Source organism: Mobula hypostoma, chromosome 2, assembly GCF_963921235.1.
Source record: "Mobula hypostoma chromosome 2, sMobHyp1.1, whole genome shotgun sequence".
In the NCBI taxonomy this organism is placed as follows: domain Eukaryota; kingdom Metazoa; phylum Chordata; class Chondrichthyes; order Myliobatiformes; family Myliobatidae; genus Mobula; species Mobula hypostoma.
In genome coordinates, this window is record NC_086098.1 from 239,812,560 (window position 1) to 239,833,210 (window position 20,651).

At 48.7% G+C, this 20,651-nt stretch overlaps 1 protein-coding gene across 1 annotated transcript in view; it reads left to right on the top strand.

Annotated features, from left to right (window-relative positions):
- Window positions 1–20,651, top strand: part of LOC134342981 (annexin A2-like) — a 39,442-nt gene that overhangs the window by 13,539 nt on the left and 5,252 nt on the right. Inside the window, exons 2-11 of the mRNA XM_063041744.1 lie at window positions 4,444–4,503; window positions 6,266–6,362; window positions 6,713–6,807; window positions 9,468–9,581; window positions 9,968–10,058; window positions 12,653–12,732; window positions 15,794–15,853; window positions 16,225–16,315; window positions 18,838–18,933; window positions 20,478–20,536. Of these exons, the coding sequence (XP_062897814.1) occupies window positions 4,456–4,503; window positions 6,266–6,362; window positions 6,713–6,807; window positions 9,468–9,581; window positions 9,968–10,058; window positions 12,653–12,732; window positions 15,794–15,853; window positions 16,225–16,315; window positions 18,838–18,933; window positions 20,478–20,536 (831 nt within the window). The 5' untranslated portion in view covers window positions 4,444–4,455. The remainder of the gene's footprint in view (window positions 1–4,443; window positions 4,504–6,265; window positions 6,363–6,712; window positions 6,808–9,467; window positions 9,582–9,967; window positions 10,059–12,652; window positions 12,733–15,793; window positions 15,854–16,224; window positions 16,316–18,837; window positions 18,934–20,477; window positions 20,537–20,651) is intronic.

Here is a 20,651-nt window from a genome sequence, read left to right on the forward strand (position 1 = left end):
CCTCACCCCCAGTGTGTCATTCCCTCACCCCCCCAGTGTGTCATTCCCTCCCCCTCACCCCCTGTGTGTCATTACCTCCCCCTCAGCCCCAGTGTGTCATTCCCTCCTCCTCACCCCCCTAGTGTGACATTCCCTCACCCTCACCCCCCAGTGTGTCATTACCTCCCCCTCACCCCCCCAGTGTGTCATTACCTCCCCCTCACCCCCCAGTGTGTCATTACCTCCCCCTCACCCGCCAGTGTCATTCCCTCACCCCCAGTGTGACATTACCTCCCCCTCACCCCCCAGTGTCATTCCCTCACCTCCCAGTGTGTCATTACCTCCCCTTCACCCCCCAGTGTGACATTACCTCCCCCTCACCCGCCAGTGTCATTCCCTCACCCCCAGTGTGACATTACCTCCCCCTCACCCCCCAGTGTCATTCCCTCACCCTCCAGTGTGACATTACCTCCCCCTCACCCCCCAGTGTGTCATTCCCTCACCCCCCCAGTGTGACATTACCTCCCCCTCACCCCCCAGTGTGTCATTCCCTCACCCCCCCAGTGTGACATTACCTCCTCCTCACCCCCAGTGTATCATTCCCTCACCCCCAGTGTGTCATTCCCTCACCCCCCCAGTGTGTCATTCCCTCCCCCTCACCCCCTGTGTGTCATTACCTCCCCCTCAGCCCCCCAGTGTGTCATTCCCTCCTCCTCACCCCCCCAGTGTGACATTCCCTCACCCTCACCCCCCCAGTGTGTCATTACCTCCCCCTCACCCCCCAGTGTGTCATTACCTCCCCCTCACCTGCCAGTGTCATTCCCTCACCCCCCCAGTGTGTCATTACCTCACCCCCCCCCCCAGTGTGTCATTACCTCCTCGCCCTCCCCCACACTCTCCTCATCTCCCTGCTGGATTCCAGGCCTCTTTCACAATAGCTGATTAACCTAGCAGCCCGGCCATTGTTGGGATATGGGAGGTTACCCACGGTTGAGGCTGATTTATACTTGTGCGTCAAATGTACGCTGTAGTTACGGCGTAGCGGCGCACCCTATGCTGTACTCTACGCAAACACCTCGCCGTAGCCTAACGCGCACCTCTCCCAAAATGTAACTACGCGTTGCGGCGATGCAGACCGCAACAACTGTGATTGGTCCGCTTGGTAGCATCGCATTTCCTCCTACGCTGCAATAGCTTCCCATTGGGCGACTGAAGGGCAGGGAAGGAACTCTGGCTGCAATGCTTTCCGTAAAGCTTTACAAACCTCTGAAATTATGGAAGACCCTGTGCTTGACGCCAGTTTGTAGCTAGCTGCTACAGCCTGTTGACTTCCACCTGAAGCTAAAACTCAAATGGTGATTGCCAGTCTCTGAGTATACTGTGCGTACACTGATGCGATATTAATGGTTGGAGACGATGAACCAAATCGTCAAATCTACCTGCCGACATCCGAAAATATTTGAAATGTATTTCCTCGTCCATGTCTCTCAGTAGCCGGACACGGACAGAAAATTCACCCTCCGTCAGTTTCAGTTGCCATTGTTTGAAGTTTGAGTTTCTTCGTGTTGAGTTTGCGTAGGCTACGACGTAAGCTAGTACGCACAAGTATAAATCAGCCTTTAGGGTCAAACAGTTCAGAAAATTTGTCTGAAGAAGGGAGAAGAAGGGAAAGAATAAGGAGACAACACCCAGGTGTGTTAAGCAGGAGGGAAGGAACAGATGATATAATTACATTTACATTAGCTGAAATGGTGAGAGCAATAAAGAGATCGAGACCAACCTCCCCAGGGAAAGATCTGATATGCTCTGTGATGCTAAGAAATCTAGGAGAAGGAGCGCTCTTGAATTTGCTGCATTTTTATAACAGAGTGTGGGAGGAGGGAAGATTACCAAGTGCATGGAAAGAAGCAGTAGTAATTCTAATAAGGAAGCCTGGCAAGGATCTGTCAAAACCCACTAGCTACAGACCAATTGCATTAACATCAAGTATATGTAAGATAATGGAAAGGATGATAACAGAAAGGTTATCATATGAGCTTGAGAAAAGGGGAATGCTGGCAAGTTATCAGAGTGGTTTTAGAAAGGGAAGGAATTCCATGGACTCAGTGATTATGTTAGAGACTGAAATAAGGAAGGCCCAGGCAAATAGAGAGTCAGTAGTGGCAGTGTTCTTTGACATTGAAAAAGCCTATGATATGATGTGGAAGGAAGGATTATTAATTAAACTGCACAAGATGGGGGTTGGTGGGAGAGTTTTTAATTGGATTAAAGATTTTTTGTTTGGTAGAAAAATTCAAGTTCGGATTGGATCAGAATTATCAAAACAGTACATAGTGGAAAATGGCACACCTCAAGGTAGTGTGATTAGCCCATTACTTTTCATGATTATGATCAATGATGTCTTCACAAAGGTACCAGTGGATATAGGTAGGTCACTGTTTGCGGATGATGGGGCCTTGTGGAAAAGAGGCAGGAACATGGACCATATAATCAGGAAACTACAAGAAGCAATTGATGAAGTGGTGGAGTGGGGTTATGATTGGGGATGTAGATTTTCAGTAGACAAAACTCAAACTGTATTTTTTACCAGGAAAAGGGTTGAGGTAGGGAAGAAGTTAAGGATGTATGGGGTTGAATTAGAAAGGGTTGCATCATTTAAATTTCTGGGAGTTATATTTGATTCACGATTAACATGGGCAGACCATATCAGGAAAGTTGAGGAGAAATGTAAAAAAGTAATAAATGTGATGAGTTGTTTGACTGGTAGGGAATGGGGAGCAAGTTGTTCAGCTTTGAAGAGAATGTATGTGGCTTTAGTAAGATTATGGAAATATAGTATATGGATCAGCAGCTAGGTCTCTTATAAGGAAACTGGATGTGATTCAGGCTCAGGCCTTGAGAGTGTGCAGTGGGGCTTTTAAAACGTCACCAGTGTCAGCCCTACAGGTAGAAATGGGAATAATGCCTTTGGAACTAAGAAGGATGCAACTGATGGCAAACTACTGGGCTAACTTGCAGGGGCACAATGATTCTCACCCTACTAAAGGAATGTTGCAGGAGTGCTGGGAAAATGGGAGGTTTCAGAGGGATACCTTTAGTCGGGTAGGGAATGATATCGCGAAAGAATGTGGAGTATTTGATCTGAGGATAAGTCCTTCAGTAGTTTATCCGGTTGTAGCTCCATGGAAGCTTGTATGGCCTGACATAGACTGGCATTTGTTAGAGGTAAAAGGGAAAGGAAAATATGAAACAGATTTGGTAAATGCATTTAACTGTCATGTGATGGAAAAGTATAGTGATTATACTCATATTTATACAGATGGTGCGAAGGAACCTGAAACAGGAGTGACAGGGTTTGGGGTGGTAATACCAGCAAAAGGAATTGGAATCAGCAGAAGAACATCTAATAAGTTAGGGGTGTTTACAGTGGAGATGCTGGCAGTGTTGGTTGCGTTGTAATGGGTGCAGAAAGCCAGACCATCCAAAGCATTGATATGTTCAGATTCATCCTCCGTTCTAGCAAGTTTAAGGTCTTTTCACACAAACAGTCGGCAAGATGTACTTTATGAAGTCCTTCAGTTAGTTACAAGAATTGCAAATCAGGGAGGTCAGGTAAAATTTCTATGGGTTCCTGCACATGTAGGGGTGAAGGGGAATGAGAGGGTGGATGAGTTGGCAAAGAGGGCGTTAAAGAAAGAAAATGTGGAAATGCACATTAGTATCAGTAAAGCAGAGGTTAAGTGTGTAATCTGGGAAAAAGTCAACCGAATGTGGCAAGAAAGATGGGACAGGGAGGGGAAAGGGAGGCATTTATATCAAATACAAAAGAGTGTTGCAGTTACTAGGGTAGGTAATGGAAACAGAAGAGAGGAAATTGTGTGGACTAGGTTAAGGCTGGGACACTGTGCGTTAAATAAAACATTAAAAATGATAGGGAAACACCAGAAAGGATTGTATGAGGAATGTCAGGAAGAGGAGTCAGTAGAACATGTAGTTCTGAGTTGCAGGAAGTATGGGATACAGAGAGAGATGATGAGAATTAAACTAAGGGAGTTGGGGATGCAGGAATTCACATTAAAAGGGTTGCTGGGCATGGGTGAGAGAGCACAAGTCCGGGTATTTTTAGCGTTTTTAAGGGGTACAGGGGTTTTTTATAGAATATGACGAATAAACAGGAATAGGATACTAGGATGGTCAAAGATGGTGAAGTGTAGGTTTGTGTGTGTGTGTGTGATTGGGTGAAGGGATTTAGAATGTATGTCTAGTGCACATTCTGGAGCAGAGGGTGGCGGTAATGCACCATTAAGCTGGATGCCAACCACCGTAAAACAAGATACAGACAGACAGAAGGTGCTGAGCCGCGAGGACCCCACGTTGACTGGGATGTGAATGAGACAGGAAGGTGACTCTCTGATTCGAGGTACACACTTGCACTGGGTAAAACCCTCTCTGTTCTCCCTGCAGTCTCCCGGAAGGATGGTGCTCGTAAACGAGATTCTGAGTCAGATCGTTCAGGTGGATCGGGTAAGCTCCCCTCTCCTGGCCTCGCAGTGCTGGTTTCAAACGGTCGGAACGCCGAAGAGTTGGTAAAAGGCTAGACACGTGACTACGGGGATATTTGTGTGTTTCTCTGTTCCGTCTGTCTATCCAGAGGTCAGAGCTGTGAAGTGTGTGAGAGTACGTCACTGAGTCGGAGATGGTGTAGAGGAGAGGGTGCCAACCGTTTTTATGCCAAGTGCCAATACCATTAAACAAGGGTTCTGTGGACTACAGGTTGGGATCCCCTGATGTAGAGGGAGTTTCACTCTGTGTCTGACCCCGGGAGTGTGTGATGGGACAGTGTAGAGGGAGCTTCACTCTGTGTCTGACCCTGGGAGTGTGTGATGGGACGGTGTAGAGGGAGATTCACTCTGTGTCTGATCCCGGGAGTGTGTGACGGGACAGTGTAGAGGGAGCTTCAGTCTGTGTCTGACCCCGGGAGTGTGTGATGAGATGGTGTGGAGGGAGCTTCACTCTGTGTCTGGCCCCAGGAATGTGTGATGGGACGGTGTGGAGGGAGATTCACTCTGTGTCTGACCCCGGGAGTGTGTGACGGGACAGTGTAGAGGGAACTTCACTCTGTGTCTGACCCCGGGAGTGTGTGATGGGACGGTGTAGAGGGAGCTTCGCTCTGTGCCTGGCCCTGGGAGTGTATGATGGGACAGTGTAGAGGGAGCTTCACTCTGTGTGGCCTGGGAGTGTATGATGGGACAGTGTAGAGGGAGCTTCACTCTGTGTGACCCCGGGAGTGTGTGATGGGACGGTGTAGAGGGAGCTTCACTCTGTGTGACCCCGGGAGTGTGTGATGGGACGGCGTAGAGAGAGTTTCACTCTGTGTGACCCCGGGTGTGTGTGATGGGATGACTGTGCTCTGTTTGTTAAGTAATTTCCATGAGAGCCATTTTCACACTGTAAAAGAGAAACACCCTAGTTCTCTCAGCCTTTCCTCAATGGACATGGTCTCCAATCCAGACAGTATCCTGGTAAATCTCCACTGCACCCTCTCCACAGCTTCCGCATCCTTCCTGTAATAATTGTCCCAGAACTGAACACAATACTCCGTGTGGTTGAACCAGGGTTTTGTCGAGCTGCAGCATTACCTTCCAACTCAATCCCCCAACCAGACCGTCACCCACTCTATAGAACTGTTAGTCTATATATAACCCACCCCCCCCACAATCCCTATAAAGCCCCAGACCCCTGGGTTAGATACCAACCCATAACCCACTCCCTGGAGAGCTATCATTCAATATATAAACCTCCTGAATCCCCTGATTAAATCCCAGCCTGTAACCCACTCCCAGAGGATCTGTTATCTATATATAAACCCTCTGAACCCCTGAATTAGATCCCTGCCTGTGACCGACTCTCAGGAATCTGTAATTCTATATATAAACCTCCCAAACGCCTGGATTAGATCCCAGCTTGTAGCCCACCCCTGGAGATCTGTTATTCTATATATAAACCTCCTGAACCCCCTGATTAGATCCCAGCCTGTAACCCACTCCCAGAGGATCTGTTATCTATATATAAACCTCCGAACCGCCTGGATTAGATCCCAGCTTGTAGCCCACTCCTGGAGATCTGTTATTCTATATATAAACCTCCTTAACCCTCTGATTAGATTCCAGCCTGTAACCCCCACTGGGGACTTGGGACTTGCATTCTACACGTGAATTCTGTCTCTCTGCTTGCTAATGTCCCTCCGGGTCTCACCGATGCTCACTGTTCCTCCTTTCCTTTGAAGCCAATGAACTGGGGAGGTCTGGCCACCCTGAAACCTTATGTCAACTTCTTCGCTGAAGACGATGCGAAGGCTCTGAAGCAGGCAATGGATGTGAAAGGTACTGATCACTCAGTCAACCCCCTCCTCCCTTCCCAGGAACCCTCCTCCCTTCCCTCTTTCTAGCAGGTCCTGGAACAGAGCAGCCGCTCGGTATCGCCGCTCAGTGGTGGAGTGAAGAACTGCGCCCACTGCTCCTTCCCAGCTTCAGTTCAGGGAGGGAAAGGCATAGAAACACCTGCAGATGCTGCAGATCTGAAGTAAATTGCCACCACACTGTACTTCCTCCTCACTGCCCCTCCTGCAGCACAGCACTCCCTCCCTCAGTGTGACACTCCCTCATCGCCGCCCCTCCTTGCACATCCTCTGCTGATAACCCACCTCACTCTGCACTCTCTTTCCACCCCTCAGGAGTTGATGAAGCTACCATTGTCAAAATCCTCTCCAACCGCTCGTGGGACCAAAGGCAACTCATCATGAAAGCTTTCTATAAACAGTACAATGTGGTGAGTCTGTGGAGCAGGGATTGGTGGCTACACTCACAGATGGGTGCACACTCGCTTTCACACACACACAGATATGTCCACAGCCCCACACAGACATATGCACACCCACAGACACAGACAACATATATACATACACCCACACACAACATACAGAACAAGACAGCACAGAAACAGGCTCTTTGGCCCATCTAGTCCATACCAATCTGCCTTGTCCCATCGACCTGCACCTGGACCATAGCCCTCCAAACCCTTCCCATCCATGTACCTACCCAAACTTCTTCTAAGTGTTGAAATCCAGGGAATGAAGTCCGACCCTATTCAAACTTTCCCTGTAATTCAGGTCCTCAAGTCCTTGTAAATTTTCTCTGCACTCTTCCAACCTTATTCACATCTTTCCTGAAGGTAAGTGACCAAAACTGTAAACAATATTCCAAGTTAGGCCTCACCAATGTCTTATACCAGTGGTCCCCAACCACTGGGCCGCGGACCGGTACCAGGCCGCAGAGCATGTGCTACCGGGCTGCGAGGAAACGATATGATTTAGCGATAGGAGTCAGCTGCACCTTTCCTCATTCCCTGTCACGCACTGTTGAGCCATTACGCATGCGAAGTTATTATCCGCGTGTCATCCATGTCAGCGTGGGAAGAAGATCAACTCCTCGACCTTGCAAATGATGACGGGCTGCAAAGTATGTTTGACATAACATCTCTGCCGGCATTCTGGATCAAAGTCAAGGCTATATATCCTGAGATAGCCATGAAAGCACTGAAAACGTTGCTTCCATTTCTAACATATCTCTGTGATGAATGCAACGAAAACTAAATTGTGGAATAGACTGGACATAAGGAACCTCCTTCGAGTATCGCTGTCCCCCATCACCCCTCGATAGCACCGTCTTGTTGCAGGGAAACAAGCCCAGGGCTCCCACTGATCCAGTGATATTGGTGCGTTGCAATGATTTTATATGTTTATACGGGGAAAATATGCACTGTGTGTTCAATATCCAAACATTACTTAAAATGTTGTGATGCTATTGACCTATATAACCCTATAACAATTACAGCATGGAAACAGGCCATTTCGGCCCTTCTAGTCCGTGCCGAACGCTACTCTCGCCTAGTCCCGCCGACCTGCACTCAGCCCATAACCCTCCATTCTTTTCCTGTCCATATATCTATCCAATTTTTCTTTAAATGATAATATCGAACCTGCCTCTACCACTTCTACTGGAAATTCGTTCAACACTTACTTCAAGCTCCCCTGTCCTCCCCTGATAATTGACATCACTGTATTCATGCAAGGAAAATATGTGCTGTGTGTTTAATATTAAATTTGTTAGATAAACCCTTTTAGAAACAAAATTGAGTGTATTAGCCACTTATCACCTATATTCCGGTCGCGATTAACACCCCCACCCCCGAACAGAATCGCCAAAAACGATTTGTAGCAAAATAATTGGCACGTGCACGCATGCGCACTGGTGCCCGCGCAAGGCTTCATGGTCATTGTAGTCTTTCTGGGGGTAAACCCAACATATTTGACTGCTACTCTTGTCCGTTGGCAACCCTACCCACGCGCCCCCCCACCCCCGGGTCAGCTGGTCCGCAAGAATATTGTCAACATGAAACCGGTCCGCAGTGCAAAAAAGGTTGGGGACTCCTGTCTTATACAATTTCAACCGGACAGCCCAGCTCCTGCACTCATACAATGATTTATGAAGGCCAGTGTGCCAAAAGCTTTCTTTACGACCTTATCTACCCGTGACACCACTTTCAAGGACTTATGGATCTGGATTCCTTTGTTCTACCGCACTCCCCATTGCCCGACCGTTCACTGTGCAATCCTACTCTGGTTAGTCTTCCCAAAGTGCAATACCTCACACTCATCAGCATTAAATTCCATCTGCCATTTTTCAGACTTTTTCCAGCTGGTAGTCCCACCATACACAAAGCCATGCTGACTATTGCTAATCAGTCCCTGTCTATCCAAATACTCCTATATCCAGTCCCTTAGGATACCTTCCGATAACTTTCCCACTACTGATGTCAGACCCACCAGCCTATAATTCCCTGGTTTATTCTTGGAGCCTTTCTTAAACAACGGAACAGCATTAGCTATCCTCCAAACCTCCGGCACCTCACCTGTGGATAAGGATGTTTTAAATATCTCTGCTAAGGCCCATGCAATTCCTGCACCGGTCTCCCACAGGGTCTGAGAGAACACTAAAACACTCACACAGGACACAGTGGCGGAGGTCGGGCTCGAACCTGGGTCTCAGGAGCTGTGAGTTAATGGTTAGAACAGGGATCCCTGGGCTCCCAGGCTGCTTGTAATCAGAGGATGATGGGGTAGGTGTGGTGGGCTGGAATTTGATAAGGGTAAAGATCTGGGAGGGTTGAAGGTATAGGGAGCTATGTAAATGCGATTTACTAACAAGGGTGTGAATTTTAAAACCAATGCATTCAAAAGGGACTTGGATAGGTTCAGGACTAGGAAGGATTTCGATGGGATGTTCCTGGATGGGTGGGAATCTTGGCCAGCTAAAGGCCTGTTTCCATGCTGAATGACTCCATGAGCCTGTGGCCTTGCTTAATTGGAGGACTGGGATGGAGAAAGTAGGGGACTTGGTAAGGAGGTATGTTCTGTGTCCTTCCTGCAGGACCTGGAGGCCTCACTGAAGAAGAAGCTGTCTGGTAACCTCGAGAATGTTGTTGTCTGTCTGCTCATGGTACCAGAGGACCGTGATGCACAGGGGCTTAAAGAAGCAATGAAGGTGAGCTGTGGCTGAGAAAGCTTCTCCTCCAGGAGCACCAGCTCTCTCACACACCCACTGTCTTCCGAACGGACCCTGGTTCTCTCTGCTCCTCCATTTGTCAAACTAATGGTGCCAACCATTTCTTCCCCCGCCCGGCCTTCTTTCCCATTCCCCCTCCCCACTCTCCATACGAACAGGAGTTCTTTGTGTTGTCTGTGGGATGGGGGCGGTTCTTTCAATCGTTTTAATTTCCATCAACCGCGACACTACCATGTGCCCCCACCGTGTTGTGCACTTGGTCCGGAGGAACATTGTTCTGTTTGGCGGTTGAATGATGATAAACTGTGAACTGTGTGGTGTTAGGCTACATCAGCTCAGACTGACCTGTGTGCCATTTCTGGCAGGGTTTGGGGACAGACGAAGACTCTCTGATCGAAATCCTCAGCATCCGGTCCAAAGGAGAACTGCAGCTGATCGCGGCAGCTTACCAGCGAGGTTTGTGCAGACGGGGAGGGGGGGACATGGACAGGTGAGAGAGTGACAGGGACAGGGCCGGGAGGGACAGACGGGGAGAGGGGCGGGACGGGGCAGCACAGACGGTGAGAGGGACAGGGCCAGGAGGGACAGACGGGGAGAGGGGTGGGACCGGGTGAGACAGACGGGGAGAGGGACGGACCGGGCGGGACAGACGGGGAGAGGGACGGGACCGGGCGGGACAGACGGGGAGAGGGACGGGACTGGGCGGAACAGACGGGGAGAGGGACGGGCCGGGAGGGACAGACGGGGAGAGGGATGGGCCGGGAGAGACAGGACCGGGAAGGACAGACGGGGAGAGGGATGGGCCGGGAGGGACAGACGGGGAGAGGGGCGAGACTGGGCGGGACAGACGGGGAGAGGGACGGGACCGGGTGAGACAAACTGGGAGAGTACCTGGACCAGTCCGGACAGACGGGGAGAGGGACGGGACGGGGCGGCACATACGGGGAGAGGGACAGGGCCGGGAGGGACAGACGGGGAGAGGGACGGGCCGGGAGGGACAGACGGGGAGAGGGGCGGGGCTGGGCGGGACAGACGGGGAGAGGGACGGGCCGGGAGGGACAGACGGGGAGAAGGACGGACCAGGCGGGACAGACGGGGAGAGGGATGGGACCGGGAGGGACAGACGGGGAGAGGGACGGGACGGGGCAGCACAGACAGTGAGAGGGACGGGACGGGGCAGCACAGACAGTGAGAGGGACGGGACGGGGCAGGACAGACGGGGAGAGGGACGGGACTGGGAGGGACAGACGGGGAGAGGGACCGGACCGGGCGGGACAGACGGGGAGAGGGACGGGACTGGGCGGGACAGACGGGGAGAGGGACGGGACTGGGCGAGACAGACGGGGAGAGGGACAGGACCAGGCGGGACAGACGGGGAGAGGGACGGGACTGGGTGGGCCAGACGGGGAGAGGGACGGGATGGGGCGGGACAGATGGGAAGAGTGAGACAGGTGGAGAGAGAGAGAGTTTCATATTCCCGTTTAATATGACACACATGTCACCACTGGTGCAGCCAATTAGTTTTATAAATCATGTAATTAGTTAAATGGAGATCACCTGTGTGCAGTCAAGGTGTTTCTATTGACTGTCGTAAAAATACACCTGTAGCCTGAAGTCTATCTGCTGGTGAGTCAGTATCCTGGAAAAAACTACACCATGAAGACAAAAGAACACCCCAGGTAACTCTGCAAAAAGGTTATTGAAAAGCATAGTTCAGGAGATGGATACAAGAAAATTTCCAAGTCGCTGAATATCCCTTGGAGTCAATCATCAAGAAATGGAAAGGATATGGCGCAGCTGTAAATCTGCCTAGAGCAGGCCGTCCTCAGAAACTGAGTGACCGTGCAAGAAGGGGACTAGTGAGGGAGGCCACCGAGAGACCTATGACAACTCTGGAGGAGTTACGAGCTTCAGTGGCTGAGATGGGAGAGACTACGCACACAACTGTTGCCCAGGTACTTCACCAGTCACAGCTTTATGGGAGAGTGGCAAAGGGAAAGCTACTGTTGAAAAAAACTCTCATGAAATCTCAGCTAGAGTTTGTCAGAAGAGACGTGGGAGACTCTGAAGTCAGCTGGAAGAAGGTTCTATGGTCTGATGAAACCAAAATTGAGCTTTTTGGCCATCAGACTAAACACTATGTTTGGTGTAAGTCAAACACCGCACATCATCAAAAACACATAATCCCTACGGTGAAGCACAGTGGTAGCTGCATCATGCTGAGGGGATGCTTCACTGCAGCAGGCCCTGGAAGGCTTGTGAAGTTAGAGGGTAAAATGATTGCAGCAAAATACAGGGAAATCCTGGAGGAAAATCTGATGCAGTCTGCAAGAGAACTGTGACTTGGGAGAAGATTTGTTTTCCAGCAACACGATGTCCCCAAGCATAAAGTCAAAGCTACACAGGAATGCTTAAAAACAACAAAGTTAATGTCCTGGAGTGGCCAAGTCAGAGTCCAGATCTCAATCCAATTGAGAATTTGTGGCTGGACTTGAAAAGGACTGTTGACTCACAATCCCCGTGCAACCTGACAGAACTTGAGCAGTTTTGTAAATAAGAATGGGGAAAAATTGCAGTGTCCAGATGTGCAAAGGTGATAGAGACCTATCCACACAGACTCAAAGCTGTAATTGCTGCTAAAGATACATCTACTAAATACTGACTTGCAGGGGGTGAATACTTATGCAATTTTGTGCTTTATATTTGTAATTAATTTAGATCACTTTGTAAAGATTTGTCTTCACTTTGACACAAAAGAGTCTCTTCCTGTTGATCAGTGACAAAACAAGCCAAATTAAATCCACTATGATTCAGTGTTGTAAAACATGAAAACTTAAAGGGGGGGGTGAATAATTTTGATAGGCACTGTATATCTGTTTGGATGATGCACAGAATGAAATATTTTCATTGGATCTTGGTACCTTTGACAACGACACCTACCAATATCTTTAAGTCCATGTTGAAGTCCCCCAAAGTAGGACTGAGGTTTGAAGCTCTTTCCCTGGGCTGTGGCACCAGTAACATAATCACAGGTTGATTGATTCATGCAGACTATCAGAAGACCCTGGAACAGGACATCAAGGGTGATGCGAACGGGAAGTTCCAGGCCCTGCTCCTCAACCTGTTGAAGGTAAGTCTTGGGCCTGTGGATGACTGTGTGACCCCGGACTGTGTTGGTTGTTGATGCAAACAGCACATTGCACTGTATGTTACCATGTGCACGTGACTAACGAAGCTGATATTTACCCAGTGTCCCCCCATGCTCCAACCCCCCAGTTGTCCCAATTCCTCGCCAGATCCCCAGTGCTCCGAGCCTATGGCTCCCTGATCCCGAACTCCGGAATTCCTCTCCCCTTTCCCCTCTATCAAGCTTCGGGTTTTCCGACCCAATATCACCCATGGTGGGGCCAAGTTATTTAACCCTGGTCGTTTGTGGGCATATTTCAGTAAGAGGGCTGTGTGAATTGGGGAGTCATTGTTTTGGGGGAATGCTACCTTTATGGCATAACAGTTCTTTCTCAGCAGAAACAGGCCATTAGTTCAGACGTCTGTTTCTGCCTCTTCTTCATCGCCATTCTCCTGCCTTCTCCTTGTAACTTTTACTAAGTTACTAATCAAGAACCTATCAACCTCCACTTTAAGCAACACACATCAAAGTTGCTGGTGAACACAGCAGGCCAGGCAGCATCTCTAGGAAATGGTACAGTTGACGTAAATCTCCACTTTAAACATACTCAATGACTTGGCCTCCACAGCTGCCTGTGGCATTGAAATCCCCAGATTCACCACTCTCTGGCTAAAGAAATTCCTCCTCATCTCTGTTCTAAAGAGACATCCCCCGATTCTGAGCTGTGCCCTCTGGTCCTAGACTTCCCCCACTACAGGAAGCATCTTCTCCATGATGAAATATGCCAAAGCCAGCGTGGTTCTATCAAGGACCATTCCATCAAGACTGATTTATTATCCCTCTCAACCCTATTCACCTGTCCTCTCTCGTAACCCCTGATGCCTAGACCAGTCAAGAATCTATCAACCTCACGGTCAGCACAACACTTTACAGTACAGGCGACCCAGGTTCAATTCCCCCTGCTGCCTGTAAGGAGATTGTATGTTCTCCCGGTGACCGCGTGGGTTTCCTGCGGGAGCTCCGGTGACTCCCACAGTGCAAAGATGCACTGGTTGGTGGGCTAATCGGTCATTATAAATTGTCCTGTGATTAGGCTAGGGTTAAATCAGGGGACGCTGGGTGGTGCGGCTCAAAGGGCTGGAAGGGCCTACCTACTTTGTATCTCAATAAATTAAAAATAAAATACACCCAATGTCTTCACTGTGGAAGACACTAGCAGTATGCCAGAAGTTCGAGAGTGTCAGGGGGCAGAAGTGAGTGTCGTTGCTATTACTAAGGAGAAGATGCTTGGGAAACTGGAAGGTCTGAAGGTGGATAAGTCACCTGGAACAGATGGACTACACCCCAGGGTTCTGAAAGAGGTGGCAGAAGAGATTGTGGAGGTATTAGTAAGGATCTTTCAAGAATCACTAGATTCTGGAATGGTTCCAGAAGACTGGAAAATTGCAAATGTCATTCTATTCTTCAAGAAGGGAGAGAGGCAGAAGAAAGGAAACTACAGGCCAGTTAGTCTGACCTCAGTGGGAGGGAAGATGTGAAAATCGATTATTAAGAATGAGGTCTCAGGGTACTTGGAGGCTGTAGTCAGCATAGTTTCCTCAAGGGAAAATCATGCCTGACAATCTGTTGGAATTTTTTGAGGAAATAACAAGCAGAATAGACAAAGGAGAATCAGTTACTGGCTCTTTTTTCAGTTAGTCCTGACGAAGGGTCTTGGCCCGAAACGTTGACTGTGCTTCTTCCTAGAGATGCTGTCTGACCTGCTGCGTTCCACCAGCATTTTGTGTGTGTCAGTTGATGTGTACTTGGATTTTCAGAAGACCTTTGACAAGGCGCCACACATGAGGCTTCTTAACAAACTGAGGTGCAAAGGGACGACAGCAATGTTAACATTCATTTTGAGAGGACTAGAATATAAAAGCAAGGATGTAATGTTGAGGCTTTATAAGGCACTGGTGAGGCCTTACTTGGAATACTGTGAGCAATTTTGGGCCCCCTGTCAAAGAAAGGTTGTGCTGACACTGGAAATGGTTCAAAGGAGGTTCACAAAAATGATCCTGGGATTGAAAGTGAGTCTTATGAAGAGTATTTGATGGCTCTGGGCCTGTACTCACTGGAATTTAGAATGAGGGGTGACCTCTTTGAAACCAATCGAATGTTGAAAGGCCTCGAAAGAGTGGATGTAGAGAAGATGTTTCCTACTTCCGCAGAGTCTAGGACCAGAGGACACAGCCTCAGAATAGAGGGATGTCCTTTTAGAACGGAGATGAGGAGGAATTTCTGTAGCCAGAGGGTGGTGAATCTGTGGAATTCTTTATGTATATTTAAGGTAGAGGTTGTTATATTCTTGATGGTCAGGGCATGAGCGGATACGGGGAAAGCAGGATACCGGAGCCGAGAGGAAAATGGCTCAGGCTGATGAAATGGTGGAGCAGACACCATGGGAAAAATAGCCTAATTCTGCTCCTATATCTTCCAGTCTGATTTGTCTTGCCCTCCAGCGCTGCCAGTGGCAATGAATTCCACATATTCACTACTCTCTGGCTAAAGAATTTCCTCCCCATCTCTGTTCTAAATGGAAGTCCTTCTGTTCTGAGGCTGTGCCCTCTGGTCCTGGACTTGCCCACTCTCGGAAACATCCGCTGTCTAGGTCTTTCAATATTCGATAGGTTTCAGTGAGATTCCACCCCCCACCCACTAATCTTCTAAACTCCAGCGAGTTCAGGCCCAGAGTCATCAATTCGCCCCATACGTTAACCTTTTCATTCCCAGGGTCATTCTCATGAACCTCCTCTGGACCCTCTCCAATGCCAGCACATCTTTTCTTAGGTACAGTGTCCAGATAGTCCCTTTTCTCACCTGCTATCCACCCCATCCTTAAACCCTTCCCTTACTTGCACACTCACTCAGACACAGATGGCGTCAGAGGTCAGGCTCAAACCCGTTTACCCATTGCGCCACTGTGCAGACCGGCTGGGGATGAGTCCGGGGTGTTTTGGTCTGAGATTTCGGCAAGGTGACAGGATGTCCGTCGGTACTAACCGGTCTTATTGTCCTGTTCCAGGGGCAGAGGGAAGACAACTCCAACATCATCAACCACGAATTGATCGAAGAGGACGCCAGGGTAAGGGGGGGGGCGCGTTTCGGAGCGGAAACTACATTCTTGTTTGCCACATTTTGCAGTGAGCAGGGAGCAGACGTAAAGTAACCCTGGTCCACTATTGAGCTGGTGAGGGGTTGGGAATGTTTACCCCCCCCCCGCCAGCAAAGTATCCTGGAACAGAGATCTGTCCCTCATGGGATCTTGCTGTGCACTCACAGCCTGCTATGAAGACCAGACTGCAGGAGCATCCACGCTGGGAGAGGAACCTGGCAGATGGTTTGGGAGGGTGCTAGAGAAAGGGAGCTCTGATGTTTTGCTGGACAGGAGGGTATTGGGGATGATGGCCAGGGTATTTTGAGACTCCTGACTCCTTGTTCTACCCCCCATCCAAGGCCCTGCATACGATCGCCATCCAGAAGAAGCCTGATTTCAATGGCTGGATCCCCATCCTCACCGAGAGAAGCCAAAAACATCTGAACCGAGGTACCCTGGCCCTTCCTCCTTTGGGTGGTGAGGAGGGAGTGCTGCTCTGCGGGAGGGGCGGTGAGGAGAGAAGGTTATGCTGCGGGAGGGGTGGTGAAGAGTGATAGGGTGATACCCAATCACTTCTGGCCAATTGTCTGTGAATTACAGTCATTGCTTAATGGGTGGTTGCATAGACACAATGGTCTGAATGGCCTGATGTAACTCTCTAAGACAATCCCTTCGCGGGTTAACAACTTGGAGATATTGATTAAGGGTTGGAGCAGGAGAGATGTTGAGAGGAGACTATATGTGTGTGTGTGTGTGTGTGTGTGTGTGTGTGTGTGTGTGCGTGTGTGTGTGTGTGTGTGCGTGCGCGTGTGGGGGGGGGTGGGGAGGTTCAGCACCACAGAACTCAGCAGGGTTGAGGGTACCGGTGAGAGATCACACCAACTGTGGGGAGGTGTGAACTGAGAATATCTCCGGTCATGGCAGGGCAGGGCAGCACACGGGTAGAGCCACTTCCTCAGCTCCTGAGATCCCCAACTTTGGTGCTGGAATTCAAGCGGCAGAAACATTGCGAGTTGGTGCATACCAAGTGAATCCCCACATTGAACATCTCTTTCCTGTTTCCGCTCAACGGATGATAGCTTTTACAACTTTATGAGCGAGGAGAGCCATTTTGCTTGAATGGAAGGATTTTAATCCACCTACTGTTTTTTATTGGCTTTCCTCCATTATGTTGCTGTTGAGCACATGGCCAAGCGGTTAAGGCGTTCGTCTAGTGATCTGAAGGTCGCTAGTTCGAGCCTAAGCTGTGGCAGCGTGTTTGTGTCCTTGAGCAAGACACTTAATCACACATTGCTCTAGTGTCTGTGCAAGGAGTGGCGCCCCACACAGACTTCCAATCTGCGCCTTGTAAGGCATGAAAATGCCCGATGCAGGCCTCTCATGGTCTGAGTCGACGTTCCTTCCTTACCCCTCCATTATGTCCTGTCTGAGTTTAGAGAAAATAATAAGTCGGACATTTGATACATCCTTTAAATTTGAAGAAACCTGGTAACTTTTTTATTCAATACTTTCATATGGTTTGATTTATTTCCCTTCCAGTTACTTTCTCGAAACTTTGGATTTGATCAGAAAGTTTCTCTTTTTTTTGCTTTTACTCTCAGTATGGGCTGCCCAGTCCCCTTTTTTCCCTTTTTTTTTTACTTTTTATTTTTGTTTATAGAGAATAGTAGGGTTTTTTTAATATATATAAAAAACTATAAAAGTTTCTTTATCTTTTTTTTTCTTTTTATGAAATGATAAGAGAATTGATTATCTTATTTTTTATTATATATTATTAGATTAATACTATATATGATCTTGATAATGTTTATTTTACCTTTTATATGTATTGTTATCGATATGGATATCTGAGATAATTCTCCTCTTATTTGTATATATGTACTTTTTAAATAATTAATAAAAATATTGATAAAGAAAAGAAGAATATTTCTAGAGGAACAGCAGGACAAAGTCAGGGCTGAAGGGTTCCGAAAAGATCCACAGGGATATTGCTAGGACTTGGAGGTTTTGAGTTATCAGAGTGACTGGATAGGCTGGGATGGTTTTCCCTGGAGTGGGGGAGGCTGAGGTCCTGGGCAGACTGAGCTCATCAGCTGTCAGCAGCTCATCTAGCAGCAGGAAAACTCTGATCTCAAACCTCCACCGCCTTGTGGCTCCACCCACTCATGGGGGAGGCTTCGGCAGTAAACCCTGAGGGAAAATCTGGAGCTGGAGCCCCTAAGGCGATCCTACGTTGAATTCAACGCTGACTGGCACCTCCTGTGATGCCGCTGGTACCAAACTGTATCGGTCTCTGCTGTTCATCAGCTGCCCGGAGAGGGGGAGCCTGTTGCATGGACAGCAGCTTGCTCTCCATATTGTACTATCCTGCCTCGCATTTCAACACTGGCAGCTAGAATGCAATATCAATCGTCAACCCTGACCAACAGAGGCCACCAAGGAGGTTGAGGGTGGTGTGACGCAGGTTTATAAAATCATGAGGGACATAGGGTGGATAGTGACATTTTTTTTACTTGGGTGGGGGGGGTCTAAAACCAGAGGGGATGGGTTAAATGGGTTAGAGGTTAGAGGGAAAAGCTTTAAAGGGAGGGAGCTTATCCCCCACACATGGTGGTATGTATGCGGAAGGAGCAGCCAGAGGAAGTGTTCGAGGTATTTATCGTCTTTAGGCAGGTAAATGGATAGGAAAAGCTTGTAGGGAGATGGGCCAAATGTGGTTAGGCACAGATGGACACCTCGGCTGGCATGGACCAGTTGACCCCAGTGTTCTGTTTCTGCACCGTAAGACCTCATGAATCAGGTGGTTTTGCCTGGCTGACCCCTGATCTGTGCTCCTCCGCTCCGTGATGCTGTCAGACATCGAGGGGCCGAGAGAAACGGAGTGACAATTACCAGACAAGTTCTGGGGCCCCGGCCGCCAGTGGTGTCTTGTGTGGTAGATGTTGACCCTCTTCCCTCTGTGTTCCTTGCAGTGTTTAAACTCTACAAAGTCTACAGCTCCCAGGACATCACAGAAACGATCAAAAAGCAGATGAAGGGCGATGACGAGAAGGGATTCCTTGCTCTAGGTGAGGCCGCCTTTGTCGTTTGGCTCAGCACCACTTGTGAAACCTCTTGTCTGTATTTCTTTTCCCTCTTACCTGCAGTAGCGTGGTTCTCTTTATTCTGTCATCCACGTTTTGTAAATTCCTGAACCTCAGAATCAGAAACATGTTTAGTATCACCAGTGTACGTCGTGAAATTTGTTACCTTTGCAGCAGCCGTACAACGTAATACGTGATGAAGATAGAAAAACAGGGATTACACTAAGTATATATGTACATTAAATAGTTAAATAAGTAGTGCAAAAACAGAGATAATATTCATTAAAAAAGTGAGGTAGTGTTCAATGTCCATTTAGGAATTGGATAGCAGAGGGGAAGAAGCTGTTCCTGAATCATTGAGTGTGTGCCTTCAGGCTCCTGTCCCTCCACCTGATGGTAGCAATGAGAAGAGGGCATGTCCTGGGTGGTGGGGGTTCTCAATGATGGACATCGCTCCTTGAAGATATCTTGGATCCTACGGAGGCTAGTACAATGATGGCGCTGAAAACCATTTACAACTTTCTGCAGCTTACTTCGATCCTGTGCATTTGAACTATACCTAGCCACACAGTCATGGGTGTCGAGAGAGTGGAGCAGTCCCTGAGGTTGATTAACAGCACTGATTGTGGTCGGAGTGATGGTGTTAAATCATCTCTTCCCCTTGGCAGCACTTTACAGCCCCAGCTCTAAGATCAGGGTTCATTTCCTGCCGCTGTCTGTAAGGAGTTTCTACGCTCTCCCTGTGACTGCGTGGGTTTCCTCTGGGTGCTGTGGTTTCCCCCCACCTTCCACTGACGTATTCCGTTTCCTTCTCCTCCCACTCTCTGACTGAGAATCATCCCCCAGTGTCCCACCATCTCCTGAGGCTTGTCTGGCCAGGCAAGTTTGATACCGCAGTCATCCTAGCAGCCGTCTGAGCCAACACCTCTCCACGCCATCCCAAAAACGAAACCTTCCGAATCTTCTCCCAGGTTCCTGGTCACACTCAGCAAACTTCCCCTCTGCCGACAGATTTCGGAACTGCCCACGAACACAGCCTGACTATTTTAGCTCTACTTATTTATTTATATATTTATATTTCTTATTGTAATTTTAGTTTTTTTTTATAGATTGCACATAATAATTTGATGTTCAGCCTGATTCTCATTCTGACAAATGGCCAGCTCCATGGGGAGGCTGGAGTTTAGTAGAGGCCTTTCCCTTCATGTCACACGCCCTGGGTCTCCCCCATCCAGGGAGGCAGTGGTGGGCACCCACTCGTGGATCAGACGTGTCTGAGGTTATAGGGTTTGCAGGCCATTCTGCCCCTTGGGGATGATTTTTCATTCTGATTCTATCCCACCAGTGCTTCCAGAATGGCCACAATCCATCGTGTCCTCTTTCTGAGGCTGACTCCTGGTTAGAGTCGCCCCCAACATACTCAGCAGAGTTCAGCAAAGTCCAGAACATTCTTTAGAGAGCTGGAGTTGGGGACGGGGATTGCAACGTTGGGACTAACTCCCTCTCACTTTCTTGCCTCCCTCACATAGTGCACAGCATCCAGGACACCCCCAAGTACCTTGCTGACAGATTGCACCAGTGTATGAAGGTGAGAAAAATCAGCTCCTCCGTAATGGTTGTCCATGGGCTCTGCCAGAAGGTGCAGGGAGCTTCACTGTGTTGGAACGTGGGAGTGTGTGATGAGACAGTGTAGGGGGAGCTTC